General features: G+C 40.5%; 1 protein-coding gene across 1 annotated transcript in view; it reads left to right on the top strand.

The window, feature by feature from the left end:
* Positions 1-21,401, top strand: part of MLYCD (malonyl-CoA decarboxylase) — a 75,403-nt gene that overhangs the window by 12,297 nt on the left and 41,705 nt on the right. Inside the window, exons 2-4 of the mRNA XM_014526680.2 lie at positions 1,408-1,520; positions 3,424-3,580; positions 3,899-4,048. Coding sequence (XP_014382166.2) covers positions 1,411-1,520; positions 3,424-3,580; positions 3,899-4,048 — 417 coding nt within the window. The 5' untranslated portion in view covers positions 1,408-1,410. The remainder of the gene's footprint in view (positions 1-1,407; positions 1,521-3,423; positions 3,581-3,898; positions 4,049-21,401) is intronic.

Raw genomic sequence — 21,401 nt, 5'->3', positions numbered from 1 at the left:
CCGAGTGGATGCATCCAAAGAAATGCATGATTTGAGATTCAGGTTTTCATTGTTAAGAGATCATTCAAATGCTGTTCGGTCTGTCCTTTTTCTGCTGAACTCTTTTGGTGGCTTTGTTTCATTAACGTATCTTTTACTATAAAGACAGTTTGCAGTTTCTTGTTGACACTTTTATCGTTTTAGATCAAGGGTATCAAAATTGCCTTGCCACTCAGGCCAGATGAATGGTAGTGGCTAGATCAAGCCCACACCCTGCTGCTTTCTCTTCCATGCTGGGTCCAGCATATGTGGCCCTCGCTCTGGACCAGACAGCCTGGGACTGCATTGTACATGGTGCTTGTGCATGGCTGGTCCAGGGCACCACCTGCGTACGGTGTCTACTCCAGCCGGTCTGGGACGCATGCTGCACATAGTGCCACCCTGGAGCAGCCAAAGGGGAGTGCTGTATGCAGCTTGAGTCCTGCAGCGGGTGCCACAGACAGCATGTGTCTTGGGTGGGTGCCATGTGTAGTGCATGTCCTGGACCAGCTGGGGTGGGTGCAGTGTGCAGCACACATCCTGGGCCCAGTGCGCAAGGCTGGTGCAGCACATGGTGCATGGGTCAACTCTTGACCCAGGAGCAGCACTGGGGCTGGATGAGGGGCTCTGTGGGATGGGTCTTTAACATTCTTGTTTGAGATGTAGTGTGAGAAATGCTTCTATTACTTTGAGTTTGGGCAGTTTTTACCATAAGAGTCCAGAGGAGAGCCACGTGCATGATCAGAGGGCAGGAGAACAGGCCTTATGAAGAGAGGCTGAGAGCCATGGGACTCTTCAGCCTGGAGAAGCGAAGGCACAGGGGAGACTTGGCAGCAGCCTCTAATACATAAAGGGTGTGTATCAGGATCTGCGGGAACAACTGTTCACCAGAGCACCCCAAGAGATGACAAGGTCCAATGGCCACAAATTCCTCCAAGGCCGTTTTAGGCTGGACATGAGGAGAAACTTTACTATCTGAACCCCCAAGGCCTGAAATAGACTCCACCCCCAGAAGTGTTGCAAGCACCTACTCTGGACTCTTAAGAAACATTTGGATGCCTATCTTGCTGGGATCCTTTGACCCTAGCTGACGTCCTACCCCTGGGGCAGGAGGCTGGACTTGATGATCTTACAAGGACCCTTCCAGCCCCAATGTCTATGAAATCTATGAATTTTGTAATCTGTTCCTCAAACAGATTCAGCAGTGTTCTTACGTATTTCAATATGACAATAGTTTGGGTTTGGGTTTGTGGATGAGGGAGGGGTGTGTGTGTCTTTTTGATTGATTTTTAAATACTATCTGCAAAAGAATCAAGGTAGCTTAAACCCCAATCTTTATGATACATCCAGTTTATTTAAAGTAATTGGTTTTTCTTCTCTTAATTGCAGGAAATGAACGAGGTACTGAAGAGCATGCTTTCAGAGTGGTTCTCTACAGGTTTCCTAAACTTGGAGCGAGTCACCTGGCAGTCACCTTGTGAAGTGCTTCAAAAGATTAGTGAGTAAGTACTGACAATTACTGATGCTCACTGATATAGCTGAACACTAAATTGGCCAGTCTGGAGAGACAGCTATGCAGATCCTCTGTGCCAGGGGTTGGCAACCTGTGGCCTGTGGTTGGATCTGGCCTGCAAAGGTCCAGTCTGCTCCAAGGTGGTATTGGGGACTGGAGGCATGCAGCTGTGCCATGCTGCCCTTCCTCTTCATAGTGCTCCCCTCCTTGCTGCTCTTACACTGGTGCTTACCCCCAGTGCAGAATTTGCTTCTCTCCATTGCCACTGTGTCCATGGATTGGCAGTGAGGGTAAACTTCAGCAGTTTGGGCTCTGGAGAGGGCAGAGATTTGTGGCCCATGACACAGCCTGAGTTGGAAGTGGTGGTCAGTGGTTGCTGAACCCTGCCCTACACTTCTGAAATATCTATTTGTGACATACTGCAAAGTATGGTGAAGGAATCACAACTTTAAGGATGTCTGTTGATTTCTTTCTTTGTAGCAGAATTGTGTAAATACTAAAGAGTGTCCTAACCTTTAAGTCTATCCATACTAGGACTGTACTCAATATACTTTAAAGACTGTAGATGAGTACACTTGAACCAAAGAAAAATATCTCTTCCTGTAAAAAGGAATAAAGTCAGCTTTGGTACTGGTTTAACTCCACCAAATGAGTAGTTAATGTAGCTTACCAATACAGCATATGTAGTCAATATTTTTATAATTTAGCTTTTGTGCTCAGTGGTCAGATAAAATACACAGAGCTTAGTATAGAATGGAAATTGTAATCATGTTGAAGCTTGTATAAATGGCCCAATAGTCAAAAATGTTTTCTGTTTCTCCTGTCCTATACACAACTCACAGCAATTCAGTGGGGAAAAAAGTATGAATCGGTGTTTTATTGAATTTTTTCAGTGTGTGACCATGGAAAGCTCTGAAGAAACTTGAAGCTCTAAAGAAAAGAGCTGGGGTAGCAGGCAACTTCTGCCATTCCTTTTGGCACAAAGAAGGAAAAACAGTGATAGAGGTCATGCTTGCAAAATAACTAACTAATAAACTCATAGCCTCTCAACTAAAGACTACAGCATAAGAATTCTGTGACTGAAGTCTTCCATAGTGTATATTAAGGGGAAAAAGAAATGGGAGATTATAAAAAGGAATGATTAAAACATGACCGAAGAGGTTTATGCTATGTACAGTTTAAGAATTTGTTTGAGTTATGCATGTAACTGATGAAAACTGAAGGAGTTGTGTGGAGTGCTAAAACTGAGATGAGAGTTCACATTCTTGTTTCTCTGTGAAACTTTTATAATAAATTACAAAACTCCTTTCTCTAATGTCTAGGGTCTGTTTAAAGGCAAGTAACATTATTGTCCTTAAAATTAATGTATTAAAAATGGGATGAGTTTGGAAGGTAGGGAGGTTTTTAAATACTATTAAGGACGAGCTCCAAGAGGTACATTTTTGGTCAGCATTCCTGTCCAGCAAGCACTTCACCCTCATACAATTCTTTTTTGACACTTTCAAAGCACTTACAAAGATGCTTAAATATGATCTCTATTTTACAGATGGGGAAACTGATGCCTGAGGGATATGAGATATCTATGCTCACATAGTGAATAAGTGGCATAATGATCTAAATCAGATATCCTATATAAGTCAGAAAGCACAAACTATTATTTCAAATTTGTAGTGAATTTATGTAACAAGGTTAGAGACAGTAGACGTGAGAGAAGCATATTGCACAATATATTAGGTAATAGTTTAAGTCTGGAATTTCATGTTCTCTTTTGATCTGCCCCGTTGAACTCAGTTTCGCCAGTGACAGTGGGGGAAACAAGGGCTAAGAGTGCTAATCAGGAGAATTCTGTTTTTAGATGAAAATCTGACTCTCTTTTTGTACATCCTATTCAGAGCTGAAGCTGTTCACCCAGTTAGAAACTGGGTTGACATAAAGCGTCGAGTTGGGCCATACAGAAGGTGCTACTTTTTTTCGCACTGTGCAATTCCTGGGGACCCATTGATAGTCTTGCATGTAGCACTGACTGATGAAATATCCAGCAGCATCCAGGTATAGTCAACAGCATATTCAGTACACATTTCAGTGATCACATTTCAAAATATGCCTGTTAGAGAAGCTGATTTAAGAATGGTTGAGAAATCTTTGTTTAAAATCCCAGTTTGATTCCCAGTACTACTGTTTCCCAATTGTTTAAAGAAACTGTTGACTTTTGGCTTAAATATACATACATATTTGATGTATACTTCAGTAGATTCTGAATAAAAAATGGGAAAAGAGGATTCTGATTAATTAATTAACAAGCAACGAAATGAAGTGTATTTTTTGGTTTCATTAGTAACTTAAAAAAAAAAATCTTTATTTTCCCAGGCAATTGTGAAAGAAGTTTCACATACAGAAATAGAAGATATGAACAAAATCACTACAGCAATTTTCTATTCAATCAGTTTGACTCAGCAGGGGCTGCAGGGTGTAGAGCTGGGAAATTACCTCATCAAACGAGTTGTTAAGGAACTTCAGGTAGGTGTGGCAAATGACACTTGGCTAGTTCTCCTCCATTCCAGTTTCCAGGGTCTCACTGCTCAAAATGTAGAACTGGTCTGGAGACCTTTAAAGATTCAGAGCGCGTTTTTCCTCTCCGTATATACTAAATGAGTACTAGAGTTAATTGTTGACCTCTTGAGCATCTGATTTCTTTTTAAGTGATCTGTGTTGCTGCAACTCATAACAGTTGCTTTTTAGTCAAATGTAACTCTTAGCGTTCCCAATGATGGGATTTCTCTTTTCAGAACTCAGTTTTTTCAGCTCATTAAATAAAGTATGTGTTGCTGTTGATACTTATGTATATTCCAACATACCCTTTTTGTGTTTGAAATTTTACACAAATTGGCTTTTCAAGGGTCAGATTCTAATGAGATTGTTAATAATGAGATTAAGGCTAGAGAGGAAGATAAAGCTCATAAGATATCACATTCTACTTGTGTTTGTAGTGGATAAAGGCATAACTTACAATAAATGTTATTACTTGGCACAACTTGTTATAAATGTTTTTATTAATGACTTGTAAGATTTTCAACTTCAACTGTTTAAAATTTGTGAAGCTTTCATAATTTATCACTAGTGTATAGCAGTTTGTCAGTATAGTACAAAGACCTGAGGATGGGAGTATTAATAAGTCTAGATTCATGGTAAGGTACTAGCTTTTAAAATAGTAGCAGTTGGCATAATTATCCATATGAGTATATTTACCAGCTACAGGCATTTCACTCCATTGAGCAGTACTTGTCTATTGTAATTAGAGCTGATCAAAATTTAATACAAATCCTTTTTCTCTTTTTATAGAAATGTTTTCCCTTTATCACTGAAATTTCCCAACCTACTTTTAATTACAATTAAATAGCACTCTAGCATGATCCCAAATAATCCAAATGGTGTATCATTGCGGAAATCATTAGAAACAGAATGGCAGTGATAATGGGTGTGGGCTATCGTTTATGAATGTATGTGAGCACTTGTCTGAAATTTTCTATTGCAATGACAGCATCTGTCTCTGACCATTCAGGACTTATGGAGGAAAAGGAATATGTTTTTGTGTTAACAGGTTTTGGAAATGTTAGTCCATATGTTTATATGCACCACTAAGTTGACTCTTAAGTTTATAATTTACATATATGTAAATGATAAGCGCTCTTATTGTTTTAATCAGAAATGCATACATCGCCTTCAAGCTATTGAACTTTACATGGGTCACTTTGTACCTTAATGAGCTTAAACAAAAGAATAATGCATGTTTCTTAACACTGAACTAACAGTTGCTTTGAGCTATAAGTAATATAGCTAAAATAAGTGAAAAGACTGAAAGGGTAAGAAATATTTAGTTTTCAACAATGTCATGTGTTAATTAAAAAGTACTGTTCACTTGATAGGGTACCTATTTAAGGAATGCTTGCAGCTAGATGCACATTGTCAGAGATTGCCCAGATTCTGTTGGGAGAGTTTGGTTTCCTGTTACAGGGATAACTGTCAATGTTTGTCATTCTCTTCACATATAATACCATAACTGTCTGGTTGACGAGACAGCTGTTTTTCTTTTTTAAGATATGTGCTGGAAAGTCCCAGTAAAAATATACCCATTTTTAATTTAGGGCCAAATTTCAGTCCTGCTTTGAAACAGAATTTCACTCCTCCATCTCTGAGAGGAAATAACTGTAACTGTTCAGAGGCTTGAAAACCTAATCAGAAAGGTTCCTGGAGAAGATGGATGTTAAAGTCGGACTCGGTCTTACCATTAAGTCAAGTGAAATGTTCGGCACCTGTTATTTTAATAGTAGTCAAGTGTTCACATGACGTTGAAGAATTAATTCTTCAGAGACTCAGTTACAAACCTTTAGGCATCATAAACATTTAACATCATAATTCATGCCTGGAGAAATTCAGTTTCCAAATATGACTAGTACAAAACTTTGCCATTTTCGTGTTTTGGATGGGCAGGTACTTGAGGTAAACCTTTAAACAGACAACTTAATGTAATAAGTGTTAAATTAAGTTCCACTACCTTGCTTCGCTTGCAGTGTACTAAAAACAAATTTTCTCAATCAGCGGTATCTTCTCTGACAGCACTAAAAGTATAAGGGCCACCATTACTACCTTGTTAAAGAAGAACAACTTAAATGTGCAAGACAATGTGTCAATCTGCCTAAATTTCTAGGCAGGAGGGGGCAGCAAGTGATACTCATTCAGACAAATGGTTTAGTCATAGATATTGTGAAGGAGATTGAATTCCAGAAATGTTAAATAAACCGTATGCTTGCGTTTGGCTAGATCTGCTCTACAATTGTATAGGTATCTGTAAACTTGTTTTTCCTATTATTATTACAAAATGGGTGAAAGCTCCATTTCACTGTCAGTAAAGGGAAGAAAAAATATGTAGCGATTCTTAAAAAGCCCAGTCTTGTGTCTTTGGTGATGGCAGAAATCAAATTATCCAAAACTTTGGCGTTTTGTCACAATTAGTACCTTTTTCCACAGCAGTGGAAATGAACAAGCGTTTCATCGAAAAGACAAACTAGTGTATATGAGACAGATGGACTGACTATCCTCTTACTAATTTTTAATAACTCTTGAAGCCATATTAAGGTTGCTGCTTATAGCCAGCGATGGACTACTGGACTTCAGATTAATTATTCCCCAATTTGAGGTTTTAGCAGTTTGTTAGAAATTGTGTACGATTAGCCTTAATGTTGTAAGTTGAAAATTGTTCCTGTCAGATTTTTACTATGACACAATTTAAAGTTTTTTTTCCCTTGATTACAATATTTAGACAAAATGTTCCCCCCCACAACCTCCCACCATGCTTTCTTATTCTGCTTCTCTACTTTTAGATCAAGTTGTACCATCTGCCTAGTTTCCTGATAGAAGGGAAATATTAAGTAAATTCATGCAGTTATCTTTGTACCTGAAGTCTGATTTCTTTACAATTGAGTTGCTCTCATAAAATAACCTCATTGACAATGTATTGTTCACCCCAAATTGCATTGAAAGGTAGTGGAATTAAGGACCTAGGCATAACATCTAGAATATGACTTATGCAGCAGATCTGTGCGTCTGTGTTTACTTGGAATTTCCACCTACACTAAGCAGGTAAGTACCACTTCTGTGAAAAATGTAAAATCCAAACTTTTGAGTCTCACATACTTCCCCTACCTAAACACATACTGTCAATCAAGTCTTGTGTGTAAGAACCAGTAAAACCTGTGACGGCTTATTTTTCCCCTGCTGTGGGATCTCTGTACTGTAAAAATTGGATTTCAGTTGTACCTTAATTTATTATATAAAATTCTTTGTCGAAGTATTCTTGTGGTTTTATGAAACACTTTATCAATTTTGGCTGAGGGCCTCTAAAGACATTTTACTCGTATATTATTGCCTCTGGCGCAAAGAACTCCGTTAGTACTGGAAACTAAAAATCTTCCATGTAGTTTTTAGTTGGCGAGGGAAAAGAAAAACAACCTTCTTGCCCATCACTAAAGTGTTGCATTCTACTATGTGGTGTTATTTGAAAATGCATGATTATTTTGATTACGTTTTTACGTACATTTGGGACTAATGTACTTTTAAATATTATGACAATATTAGGAGTATAATATGCATACTCTTAAAATATTTCAGTATACCTAAACTATCAGGAAAAGTGTTAAATTACGTTAGGGAGATGCATGGAACTCCTACATAATTCCACTGTTATAAGAAAGAGAACTTTAATTTTGACAGTTGCTATGTAACAAAACAATGCATTCCCACAAGAAGGTGATAACAAACTACCATAACTTTGTATGTTGTCCTTTTGGGCATCTTGCATTAAGTGCCATAAATACTTTTTAAGATGTTAAGAAATGAGAATAGCCAAATTTTGTGAAACTTCAGATTCACAAACAATTATTGTTATGGTTGCCTGCCCCCCACCCCCTGAAACACCTCCGCTGGGCTCAGTGTGTGAGACTACATCATTATACCTTATTTTAGCCAAGTACGATAAAACATGATGGGTCCATTTGAGCTCTTCCCTTCTTATTAGGAATGTACTCACTCCAAGACTGCTTGGAGCAGAGAGCTTGTATTTCATAGAAAATGCGAGTTGGAAGGGACCTCAGGAGGTCACATCTAGTCCAATCCCCTGCTCCAAGCAGGACCAGCCCCAACTACATCATCCCAGCCAAGGTTTTGTCTAGCCGGGTCTTAAAAACCTCCAAGGATGGAGACTCCACCACCTCTCTGGGTAACCTGTTCCAGTGCTTTATTGCCCTCCTGGTGAGAAAGTTCTTCCTCATAATATCTAACCTAAACTTCCCTTGATGCAGCTTGAGCCCAGTGCTCCTTGTTCTGTCATCTGCCCCCACTGAGCACAGATCAGCTCCATCCTCTTCGAGCCACCATTCAGGTAGTTGAAGACTGCTATTAAATCCCCCCTCAGTCTTCTCTTCTCCAAACTAAATAAGCCCAGTTCCCTCAGCCTTTCCTTATCAGTCACCAACCCTCTCACCATTTTTGTTGCCCTCCACTGGACTCTCCAATTTATCCCCCCCTTTCTTTAGTGGGGGACTCAGAACTGAACACAGTACTCCAGATGTGGCTTCACCAGTGCTGAACAGAGGGGATTAATCATTTCCCTTGATCTGCTGGCAGCAGTCCTATTAACAGAGCACAGTATGATGTTATCCTTCACCATTTTTGTTGCCATATTTTGCTGTATTTAGTTTAGCTGCATTGCAGAGAAGTGTTCTGCTTCTCAATATAGTTCAATCCCACTTTTTCCAAATTAAAATAAGATTTGGTTCATGGTTTTTAATGAAAAGCATTAAGGGTCTGGAACTGATGTGTATTTTAATCTAGCAAAGTAAGACAGAAAAAGAACCAACAACAGCAAGTAGAAGTCAAATTCAAATTAGGAATTAGATACAGATTTTCAACAGTGACTTGAACACTGCTAGGAGAAATGAAGGATTTTTTATCTCTTTATCTTCACACCAAGACAGGATACCTTTTTGGAAAGTGTGCTTCAGTTAAGTCCAAGTACTTCAGCCCAGTTAAAGATTATAGGAGTGAAATGTAATGGTCTTGTCATGCAGTAGGTCAGACTAGATGATTTAAGTCCCTGGACTTAAACTACTCACCTGGTTTAAAACAAAAACACCATCTCTTTCTCTCATTGGTCTGGTGTTTTCAGATTGACTGTTCCTTAGTTGGATTTTGGTCATTGTAATGATTTTATTTTCCATTTCCGAGATGTTAATGATTGCAACTCAATTAGTAAGTATTTTCCCATAAAGTTTTTATTATCACTGTTCAACTTACAGGGGTTCTCCATCCTTCTAGAGTGTGTTGTGGGGGCAGTTATTTGGGCCAGAGGTCCACTTAATGAGTTTTGGTGAACGGTTGAGGGTGGAAGTGGGGAGATGCCAGTGGATCCTAGCTGGCTGTGTCGCATGCCACTCTGCTGTGCTGCGGCTGGGGCTGGGCTGTGCTGCACAGTGCTAAAACTCCTCCACCTCCCTGTATTCATCCCCTCCCCCGCCCAGCTTTCTGTTGGTGCTGTGCAGTCCTGGCACCGCGACTGCTGGCAGCAGGGTCCGCACAGGATGTGGCAGGATGTAGCACGCTGAGTAACTGTCCTGCCCACTGCAATGAGCCGCTGCTGCCATGCTTCACCGGGAAAGTTGGACTCACTTCCTAGTGGCTCTGGTGGGCAGGCAGGATGGTTTCTGTGCATGTGTGCTGCATTGCACCCTGTCCCATGTGGGCCCAGCATTGAACTTGAGGGGGGAGGGGGTCTGCACTGCAGCAGAGTAGTGCGGAGGTGGGTCAGATATGTTGAATTTTGCCCACCCCTATTTTAGAGTCGGGGCACACCTCCACAACTTTTCTGAATGGCATCCATGGTTGAGAACCAGTGACTTATTGCAGCGTGTTCCATGCGTTTCCTATGGAAGCGGTTTTAGAAGAGGCCAGGAAAAACCTTCCCACGTTTGAAAGAGGAAGATGGACCTGACTAACCAAAATATATATTGAAATCAGCTGGCTTTAAACCAGTAGTATTCTCTCTCCTGCCTTGCTACACTTACAAGAGTCTCTTCTCTGACTAGGCTTCTGATTTTTAATCAGTTGGAGCAGAGCTGCTTTGAAGAGTTATAAGCAGACACACTGTGCAGTCTTTTATTTTCCTGAAGACTGCCACAGTGATTCTGACCAGATTTCAAAAAAAGAAAACTTATTGAATCTGGGATGTTGTCTCTCTAGAAACCAAGACCTTAGATAGCTCTGCCTGTTTAAACAGTGAGCTAATTGTATCTGTTTGGGAAGTTAATACAGAGTTCTTTGAATGACCTGTGATTGATTTCTATATGCGTCTCCTTATGTGAAGCTAAAGGCATGAAGAGTTCTAACGTGCAGTTAACAAAATCACGCCTCCTGCCATGCCACGTGCATAGCAGGAGGTGCAGTTGTGGGAGCATGCATTCGATTCCACTGTGCCTTATTGCTGGTGCAAGGGGGAGCCTAGTCCACTGCACTGACATGCTCTCACAGCTGGGAACCCATTGCACCCCAGTTCAGGGGCTCCCACCTGCAGGGACACCCCATGCGCCTCTGGGACCAGGTTGATTCCCCCAGCCCCAGGGGTATGGGTAAATCCCTGGGGCTGGCAGGTCACCTCATGGTGATTCTGTGTATTTATTTTTTTTAATCCCCCTTCTCCCCACTGCCCCGCGTGGACCCCTGGGGATCCCTAGGGTTTGGAGTCTCAGGGGTTTTACACTGGGCATAGTGCAAGGGGCTCCCAGCCACAGAGGAGCCCTGCTATATGTTCAAATTAAAGCTCAATGGTGACCAGCTATAAAGTTAGTACACATTTTCAAGGTCAAACTTTTACAGCTGGTTGGAGCTTTTTATTACGTGATAGTTATTTTGCAAGTATAGCTGGTCTCCAGGTAATTGCGCAGTTAGCCACTTAAGTGCACAATACCTGCAATGTATAGAGGGGGCCTCGGTTGCACTGCATGCTTCCTCCAGACTAAAATGTGCTGCCTCAACTTACCTCAGTGGCTCTCAGCCAACGTGCTGCCATCGCTACTGTAGCAAGTAGAAGTACCATATGTGCCTGCTGAGCAGCAAGACGAGGAAGGGCTGGAGCTTGCATACCCTTCTGCCTGCTTTACAGCTCTCTGATTAACCTAAAGTAGGTAGGAGGGCTGGCTTGTGCTTCAGTCCTTTCCCATTCCAACCCTGCATGGTATCACTCAGAAACAGGTGTTCAGGGCAGTTTGAACTGTCCCTTGTGCCTCTGTTTCTGAGAGGAGGGTTGTGGGCGCAGACAGGGAAAGGACTTCAGTACAAGCTGGCTCTCCTGCTTGATTTAGGGTTATTGGGTGTGTGCACGTTACAGTCTTCTGGCACTTTAACCTGGCTGATGCCGCCATGGCAGTGCCTGCATCATGGCACCCCTAACAGTTTCACAGAACTGGGGGGCACTGCAGCAGCCTGGATGCAAACCACTGCTCTAAATCTAACACGTACCGTCAGACTTTAAGAAGGAGTTGCAAAACACAGAGTGAAGAAATGGCCATCTTATTCATTTACTATCAGGTTTTATATAGTCCAGCTTGTTGACTATTTTTAAATAGTCCAGAAACTGAGGATTATCCTGAGAATTGAAGTACATTCAATAGTCAAATCACTAGCATTTATTAGTTGCAAAATGTTAATTGAGGCTATGAAATTTTCATATTTAAACCATAAAGGGATGGAATTTCTATTCCCGGAATTGTCACATTTTTGCAGGACACTGCAGCACAGCAGGTATCAATATATTAAAAAGAAAAGCCCCACAAGGGTCTTATGAATCATCATGTAGACACATAATGTTCTCTACAATATTGCAGTGCATTGCGGTACAGTGTAAGCCACTTAAGATGCCCAAGGGTAATATGAATAGCTCATTAAATTGTGCAGGTGACTAGCCATTTGCAACCCATTGATACCAATATTAAAGGCACCACTTAGAACTAAGTGTGCTGGCTCAGCTGTTTGCACCTCATACAGATTGTTACTTAATGAGTGGCACTCAGTTTGTGCCTGGTTATTTGCACCTCATTAAGACTTTTCACTTTATTCAGAGCAGGGACAAACGCATTTAATCATTAAAACGACTTGCCTTCCAGGGTCCAATATGCAGCAGAGTTTCTGTAATTGTTATAGTAGTGGACATGGCTGGGACTAGAAGCACTGGACATCCCGGTGCTTGTAGGATTAGCTGACATGGTGCATGTTAGGCTGTTTCCTGGCTTCCAGAAACTTGTTTTACATAGCTTAGACTGTGTCGCTTCCATTTTGTTTCATTGGATTTCTTACTTTTTATGCTCAATATCTTTTGGTCTGCTTGTGCCACCCCACTTGCCCTTTTTTTCTTAATTGAATTATCAGTGGCAGGGAGTTTACTTTTTGCTTATTCATACATCTAACATAATTAAGCCCTGTTTTTGACTGCAGCTTCTGAACCATATTACAGCGCAGAACTACAATTAGGCCATATTTAGGCCATCCCTGTACTACAGGGGATATACTGCTATTAGGTCAACCTTGTACTGCAGCTGGGCCATAGTTTTTATAAATGGGAGCTCTTTGACTCTTTAAAATCAAGAAAATATGAGGTCTTATAGTTATCTTTGGGGAAACCAAAAATTTTATCATTTTGTTTGCCCTCTCCTGCCTTTGATGCGAAAAATATATCTAAGGTCTCTTCATTCAACTGTACTAGCAAGAAAACCAAATCTATATGTTAAAGACTAATGTCACGCTGAAGGAATTCCATGAGCTGCATGTTGGCTTTCCTGGGAGGAGTGGGCACTAAATCCATAAGCTAGTGAACCAGTCATTACCATTTAATAGATATTAGCATTTTATGACTATTTTTCTCAGGTGGCACGCTTTGTCCTGAAAAGATTTCACTGAGATATAGCAATTGAGTTAGGCTTATTCAGCAGGGTATGTGTGGCATTTATGTTAAAATAACTTTTTTTTTTTTAATTAAAGCAATCAAAATTAAAGTATTTTCTTCTTAAATTCAGCTTTTGTTCTGTGATGTAGTCTAGAAATATGGCACCCTATCAGTCATTCTGTTCTTTCCAAGCAACTTCAAATAGAGCTGTTTCCAACCTGTTTCTTGTAGATTAAGATCACTGATTTTAAACTGACCTGTTGTCTCTCCTGTGTGACTAAATCCAAAGCCCACCTTGTTATCCTGGCTGCACTCAATGAAAATAAAGGAAAGAGTACAGTACAGAGAAAGCTTTTGATTACTAGCTTTTTATCACATTTCTGTTTTTGGATCAAAGAATACGTCTGGTTTGTTCCTGTGGAAAAAGATATGCTGACAGCCATAAACATCAAGGTGCACAAAGGAATCCAAGGTGAGGCTGTTCTTTACTGAACAAGTATAAAAATTTAAAATGATAGGTTGTGGAAAATCTTTTTAAATGTATAAACTTTATTTAACTGGACTTCGTTGGTTGTTAACTTCAGAATAGTGTGTTGTTTACTCCCATCAACATTTCTCTGTGTGTTAAGGGTTTGTATTGATCTTGTATAAGTAGGACAGCAAAAGTTGCCTTTGTGTAGGTAGTTGACCCACGTACCTACACTCCAGAGGGTAAGGATAAAGTGTAATCCAAGTCCATTTAAAAACGTATTTATACATTGCAGCAACAATTGTTATATTGTCTGAATGAGTAATGAGTTGGGAAAATCTCAGTGGTGGAATTTTTGTAACTGGATAGTGACTAAAAGGAAAGGCCAGGCTCCTATATCTTTATTTCTCTATCTGTTTTATTTAGTTGTAGCAAGTTCAGTGTATATTTTCTTCTGTCTGTATCATTTCTCCTCTTTCTAATGTATGACTTCCGATTTGTGTGTGTATTTTGATGGGAGGACTAGAGGAAAATGGAGGATAGGAAGTTAATTAGAGCCAGTGGTTTTGTCTCTTACTCATTTTTAGTTCTCATCTTTTCTTTTTTTTTCTTTTCTCCTTACCCAACTCCTACTACTTGTTCCTTCTTCCCAACCACCCAGTGTTTACAGTTCATACTGCACCTTTATACTTTCTACACACGTTCCCCAACACCATTCTTCTTCATTAGTATTGATTGTGATGCCTATAAGCTAGACGAACAATAAAATTATATCAATTTGAATTGAAACTGTACTCCAAGCTCAGTCCTGCCTAACTACACCATGGACTAGAGTTGACAGGTAGCCCTTTTGTCAAAATGTGGAATATTTTCTTCCTGCCAAACTGTATCACAAGTTAATGGAAGGTTAACACTGTTTCTGAACTCTTAGGGGAGAACGGGCGTGTTCTAGTGAACGGGTCATTTTTGCTAGAAATAGGGTATACATAATAATGAGAGAACTGACTTTCCATGTCTAGAAAAGTGTATTAAATTTTTGTCCCCAATCCATACTATTTCCAGTTGATCATAGGTTCGTAGATGCAGCATTTTATGTGGAATTATTATTTTTTGGGTGGGGGGCAGAGGAAGGTGTTCCACATAGAGAATTTCCTGTCTTGAATATTGCAAGAACATAAGTTCTCTACTACATCAGCATTGCATATCTCGTAATCTGTGCCATAAACAACCCAGTTGGCCCGAAATAATTCCATTACTGGTTTGCCATGACCTGACTCGCCGCTCAGTAATTTTAGTCTTTGGTGAACCAGTACAGTTCATTTTGTCTCAGCTTAAAAATCTAGCGCGCTTAAAAATTGAAATAACTTCGTGTTGCAAAACCACCTCTGCAGAGCTGTGGCATCCTAAGCAAGGTGGAACATGATCACAATACTTCTGGCAGCCTTATTTTGGCAAAAGGGTACAGCATTTTGACAATCACACTTCAGTGTGTTTGTTTGCTCTGCATCTTGGGTCAGCAAAATGTCAAGGATGTTCCAACACTTGCCTAGTTCAGTTTGGGCGTATTGGTTTGGAACAGAGTTTTAACCGATAATAGAATGGTGTTGAGCTGGTTTGGAGTCAGCAACAGCAGTCTAAGCCATGTAACATCAGCAAACATCTTATGTGTCCATCATGTAGTAGCTTAAATTGACTTTCAAGTTTTGTATGAAGAGTGGATAGATTCAGAGTTCAAGCAGGTGAAGTGGGGGGAGAGAATTTTTTTTTTAATTAACACAAAGATCTTTTTGGTTCATTCAAAGACAGAAGCTGAAGTCCAAGAGTACTGAGAATTGTTTTAATTTAAAAAGGAGAGAATATTGTGAAAGAACTGAGTAAACCTTTTTTCCTTATGGTTTCTTCTCCTTACCTCTTTAATTTAACAGTTAATGTTTATACACTTCTGTACCTCTTAGAGTATTTTGTGTTAATCTTTGTGGGCATCTGCTTGAGCTGCAGGTTATTTGATTCATGTTTTCTGAAGGCATTTTTTAAGAAAATTTCTTCATTCTCCAGTAAAAGTCTTCATTTCTTTATTTGACTTTGCCTTAACTTAACTCACTGTGACACTTCTACTTGTAAATGCCAGTATAACCTCAAAACTGGACTCCCAGCTGTCGTTCTTCATAAGAGAAGCTGCAAAGTAGTGCCTGTCATGTCTTTTTCTGATTTAACGATATAACTACAAGCCACTGACTTAGAAATGTGTTTATAGTTAGCCTTTTTACTTTGAAGCCTTTATTTGGAAGGATTTTAAAAATTGTATAGGAACATGGGAATTGAATATCAGAGTAATGTGTTATATGTAGTCTAGTATTCTGTCTCTGGAAATAGTACTTTGTGCTTTAGAGGAGGCTGCAAAGAAATTCTCAGCGTGGGTAATTAGGATAGGACCTGTCCATATGGGAATTTACTTTTTAGTCTTCTAAGTTAGGCGCAGACTTTGCCTAGAAGTGTAAAGTTACCTAGTTCAGGATTTTCAGCCTGGTCTTGTGTGAATGTGTGTCCAAGCACTTTGTAGATAGGAACAGTCATACACACTTCAAAAGCTTGAGTCCAGTATACCTTGAAGAAGGGTGCTTGCACCTGAAAGCTTGCTAAGAACTTTTTCCCAACTACTCAGTTGGCTTAATAAAAGATATCACATCAGCTCAAAGAATCTTGCCTGCCTGAGTCCTATATACGATCTTATAGAAGCCATTAGGCAAAATAAGTACCATATGCCCTAAAGCATTGACCTAATTTAAAACAAATGGAGGAGTTTGTGGAGGTAAGGGCACTGGATAACAGTGAGAGCCTGTTAGTAATCAGAAGGTGGAATCAGTTAAATATTTACTCTTACTGGTCCGTTGTCTAGCCATTTAGTGTTGGCATTGTACCATAGACATGATAAAAACAGGTTACAAGGAGATGTTTAAGCAATTAAGAGCAATGGCTCAAGGGAGTAGCTTGTTTTATGTACACAGGCTGTCATAGGAAAAAGTATGCCAGGCTAAAAATCCAGTCTTAACATTCACTCACCTAGCAAAAATGTGATTTATAGTGTCTGTTTGTTTATATGTTTCTGTGTGTTATATGTCTGTATGTCCAGTATCTAGAAGTTGATAGTGTCAACAAAAATATTCCAGACCTTGTCAAACAGAGTCAAAATAAATAGGCTTTCATTGTTTCCCAAAGTTAATGATTTCCAGAACTGTCTGAAGTCTGTCATTAGTTTCCTGGTATGTGTTTCTGAGAACGGTGTATCTGGATGTTTCTGTCTAGTCTCAGCTAGCATGGATAACGCAGAGTGGGTTGTCTTTGACATAAGTGTTTCATCCCACGTAGGGCTTACTTTAAACATTGTGTATTGCTTCCAGAAATGAGCTGGCTTCCAGTTCAATTTGGAGCCCTTTTGAAATGTGCTCTGAGATAGGCATCTGCTCACTTGCTTACCAGTGTCTTTCTTGCTAGCTGATAGATGCTGGTAAGCAGATGCATTTCTCATTAGATAGGAATTTATTTAGGGATATGTTTATAGCCACTCCAAGCGGCCTGTAACTTCACAAAACGTGCATTGTAATAATTCAATCTATAGGTGACAAAGACCTGGATAACTGATGAGGCATGAGTTGGAGAAAAATGGTTAGCATCTCCCAGTCAGTGGTGCTTGGGGAAAAAACTGATAGCATGCTATTGGATGACATGTCAGCTTAACAATTGAGAGCAGATTTTAACTTTCTGGTTGGGTTGTTGATAATTACTACCTTAATTTGATCTAGGTGACCTGGGGAGATCATAATTTCCAACACAAGCTTAGCTTTCATAGATGAAAAATGTGACCTTGGACTGTTGCTTTCCTGGCTCGGCTCTTGCAGTGTGGCACGGTTTCAGATGAGTCGCAAATAATAGGAAGGAAGCTGCAACCTTCTGCAAAAACAAACAAACAAACAAGAAAAACCCCGAGCCAGCAGCTGCTTCTTAATGGTGTGTGGATTTTTGACAAGAAAATAAACATTAACAGATCTCCACCAGCAGCCCTAGAAACTAGCACATCAATTTAGCAACAACATAAATGTGCATGCTTTACTGCATCTATTTATTTTTTTCTGCAGGAAGTGGCAGGCTAAGATAAGCTCCTAAACTTAAACATTCATCAGATGTGTGATAGCCTGAACTGTAGCTGGAAAAACTGGGCCGTTTTCCCAATATGTCTTCCCTGTCCTAAAAATAATGATGTGCACGTTGCCTTCAGGTTTGCTTTATTTTATTTTATTTTATTTTATTTTTTAAATGGACCTGTGACCAGTAACTTCTGATAAGTGCTTTGGTTTGGGTCTGATGCGCAGATTCCTTCTAAAAGGTCAGTGGTAAACAAGAGGACAGTCAACATCACGTTGAAGCCACATATCAAATAGACTTGTTACTGTTAATCAGGAGCTGCGGCGTGGGCATTTGTGAGAATATACAGACTGGAAAAGGCTATCTTGTACTCATTATGCGAAGTGTGTTGATCGCCTGCTTCTGCACGCTAGGAGGTAGGACCAGACCTGTTGACATAGGGAAGGGAAGGGCTTGATTTTTGCCCCAGTATAAAAAGCACCTGTCTGTTTTACTGGTGAGCAGCAATGAGAATCTAATCCCCTGCTGTCCTCATTGGCAGAGTACTGAAGGCTTTCAGACTTTGCTGCTCTACATTTTGGTAAGTAACCTTTTTCCTCTTGGTCCAGCAGGTGAAGTTGTATATGTTTGCATTCCTATTTTTTTTTCTTTTTGACCTAGCAGGCATTTCTGCTTCACAGCTTGCACCTACACCACTCTCCTAAAACTCATCAAGCTTTAGACCCAAGATAGCAGATCAGCCAGCATGAAAAAAGCCTGGACACTGGGAAGCACATTACCTTTCCTTGGATTCCTGCCAGGATTAAGAACCGTTCTGATTTTGTGAGGGTAGGAAGTCTCTTTGTGGTAGGGAAAATGGCTTTTTCAGAGAGCTGTGTTGTTGCTTTTTAACACTCTGATAACTGTTCTGTCTCTAGCAGTAGATCCAGTGTTCCTGCTCAAATACTATCGGCAATTATGCTTAAAAATCTTAAAATCATTTACTCTCTTTTCTTCCCCTTTCCTATTTTAGACCATAGAGGACCTTCAGCTAAGGCTGTAAGTTATTGAAAACAAATAAGGAGCATGTTCTCCCTGGAATTCAACCATTTTGGCTGGACTAGTTTACTCTCTATTCATGCTGATCTCAGAGGAAGCTTCTTATTACAAACTCCAGGTTGGCAGTCCCTTAAGGGTCATTTGTAGGGCCATCACTTACTAGCCAGTCTCTGTGTTGTCATCTGTCATTATTATGTGAACAAACAGAGGACTACCAGGTCACTGAATCTGAAGGAGAAAGTCTAGGCTGTCCCCCGTGGGCAAACGTACGTAGCCTAAGTCCAGGATTACACACACAAGGTCAACTTGTTTGACAGCTGAATGACCTGGCAGTTAAATAGTCGACAGCTCAGTGTGGAGTTTCCATCCATCTGTCTTCAAGATACTGACACAGAAGTGAGGGTGGCCAGTGATGCTGCTTTTCATCATCTGAGAAAATTCCAGCCTGCCACCCACAAGTACATGGTGTTGCATTTGGCTTCTGTCCTAGAAGTCACTTGCTTCTTGTTCTCAACAGCATATCAACTTTCTGACTCCACTTTCCTGACCCGCACAGTTGAGAACTCCTGTAGAAGACAGCTTCTCATTTTGGTGGTGGCGTCCTTACCTGGGGCTGTCCATTTCTCTGGCCTCTTACCTGTATTGAACCAGGATCTCTTGACACTGGTTATTCTCATCTCTATGCCACCCTATTCTTGCCACCGGTCTCACTGGGTTCATTAAGGAAAAGATCCGTGGATCAGAATGTCGGGAGTGCTACATGATTGAGACAGACCGGGAGGCAGATGAAAATGGATCAAAGGGAGACTTAGTGAGTGCATTTGGAGTTTCCATGGAAGTACTCTGAACTGGCTTGTGGGTTAAACAGCAAGACTTCCCTGAGGAAGTACTTGACAAGAGGTTGAAAGGGAAGAGAGTTAAATTTTCCACCAGGTCAGTCTCTTGATTGAAAGTTCTGGTCCTTCTTTTGCCCTGCCAAAGCCAGGGAAACTCACTGGGCGCTGATGAGACTGGCTATGGCAGGGTTTGAATAAAAACATTTCCTTTGTGCCCCTGACAACCACAGCCTTTAATGCAAGTTCTGCTTTGTAACCCCAGTGCATTTTTGGTGTGTGTAAAATCAGATGTTCTTAAAATCATACAAGTTAAGAGCTTACGTAGGAGCATAAGATTTATTTCAAAAGTAATTTACCTTGATCCTTTTCTCATGTTTCTTTGGGCTTTTTCCCCCTCCAGACAAGTTTTAAACTTTTCTTAAGGTGAATATTTAGACACTGTTTTAATAATCATGTACATGGACTGCTGTACCCCAGAACTGTGAGCTTTTTGAGGGGGCATGAATTGGAGGGGAAGTTTGAGGATTCCCCTCCTTTTCCTCCCTGACCCCCAAATAAATTTCTTGTCTATCAGAAGATATCCATAAAAATATTACAGGAAGACAATACTCCATCAGTCAAGAGCAGTTACTGATAGCAAAGCAGTATTGCTAAAGGTTATGACTTGTCTCAATTCATCTTAAATCAGGGCATCCTGCAGTCTTTTTGATCCTGTGATATGGGAATTTGGGGTCTTTCCAGTATGTCGCAGAATGTAGTAGGTTTTTTTGAAAGAACATCATTTTTCTTCAGCCAAACATGCAAGATTTGTGGCTTTGGCACTTGCGTTGTGTTTCTCCCTCCCAGAGAGCTGCTTCATGCTCTCCAGCTTCCCACCTTCACCAGGCAGAATGAGTTGGATTGCTGTGCATCGTTGTATAGGGTGGGGAGACCAGGAGTTGATGAGGTTACCCAACCTCTGCAGTTCCAAATTTCCTCCTTGCTACATCAAAAGAAGGCAGGTTCTGAGCTGTGAGCTGCTTGAGATGTGCTGGGGAAAGCGGGTAATTCTTAAAAACAATAGACCAGCTTTCAAGCAATCATACTTTTTAGCCATGAGATGGAGTATGGAGGTAGAAATGAATTTACGTTGAATGATAGTACCAGTGTCACAGAATTTAAGGGTGGTTTTGCAGAATTTGATCATGTTATGCCACAAATTATGTTGCACTCAAGTAATTCTCTTTTAATCTGTTTACCTAGTGGAAATGCTGTGCTGACCACAAATCAATGCGTTTAACAAATTTCTGTCACAGACCTGTAGGGAAGGTGGCAAATAGTACTGAAATTGTCAGCCAGTTCCATGGGCATGTAGATGCAGGTACTTCTTACTTTTTCCACTTTTTCATTTAGACAACACGTTCCTCTCAAGAGGATATTTCAAAGCTTTATTCTTTGTCACAGACTGCCCAGTTATTTCTACCGTGGTCCCTTCATGTGTCTGCTACTGTAAAGAGGCCACGAAGCTGACAGACATGTCCATCCAACATTTTCCTGGTAGGATTGATTTAAAAAAAAAAGTTTTTTTTTTTTTTTTAATTTATCAATGGTGGGAGTCTATTACAGACCTCCCACCCAAAGTCCTGAGCTTGACCAGGAGTTTGCCCAGGAACTGGCTGAGGCAGCTTGCTCCAGGACCATGGTTGTCATGGGTGACTTCAATTACCCAGACATCTCGTGGGAGGATCGCTCAGCAAAATCTGAGCGGTCGCAGAGCTTCCTCTCGTGCGTGGATGACCTCTACCTGACTCAAGAAGTCTGTGGGCCAACGAGAGGCAAAGCGCTGCTCGACCTGGTACTGGCTACTGGGGATGACCTAGTTGGCGACCTAGTGATCGATGAGAAGCTGGGTGACAGCGACCA

Source organism: Alligator sinensis, unplaced genomic scaffold, assembly GCF_000455745.1.
Source record: "Alligator sinensis unplaced genomic scaffold, ASM45574v1 scaffold877_1, whole genome shotgun sequence".
In the NCBI taxonomy this organism is placed as follows: Eukaryota; Metazoa; Chordata; order Crocodylia; family Alligatoridae; genus Alligator; species Alligator sinensis.
The sequence above is the reverse complement of the archived record's forward strand: the minus strand, read 5'-3'. Positions and strand labels throughout refer to the sequence as shown.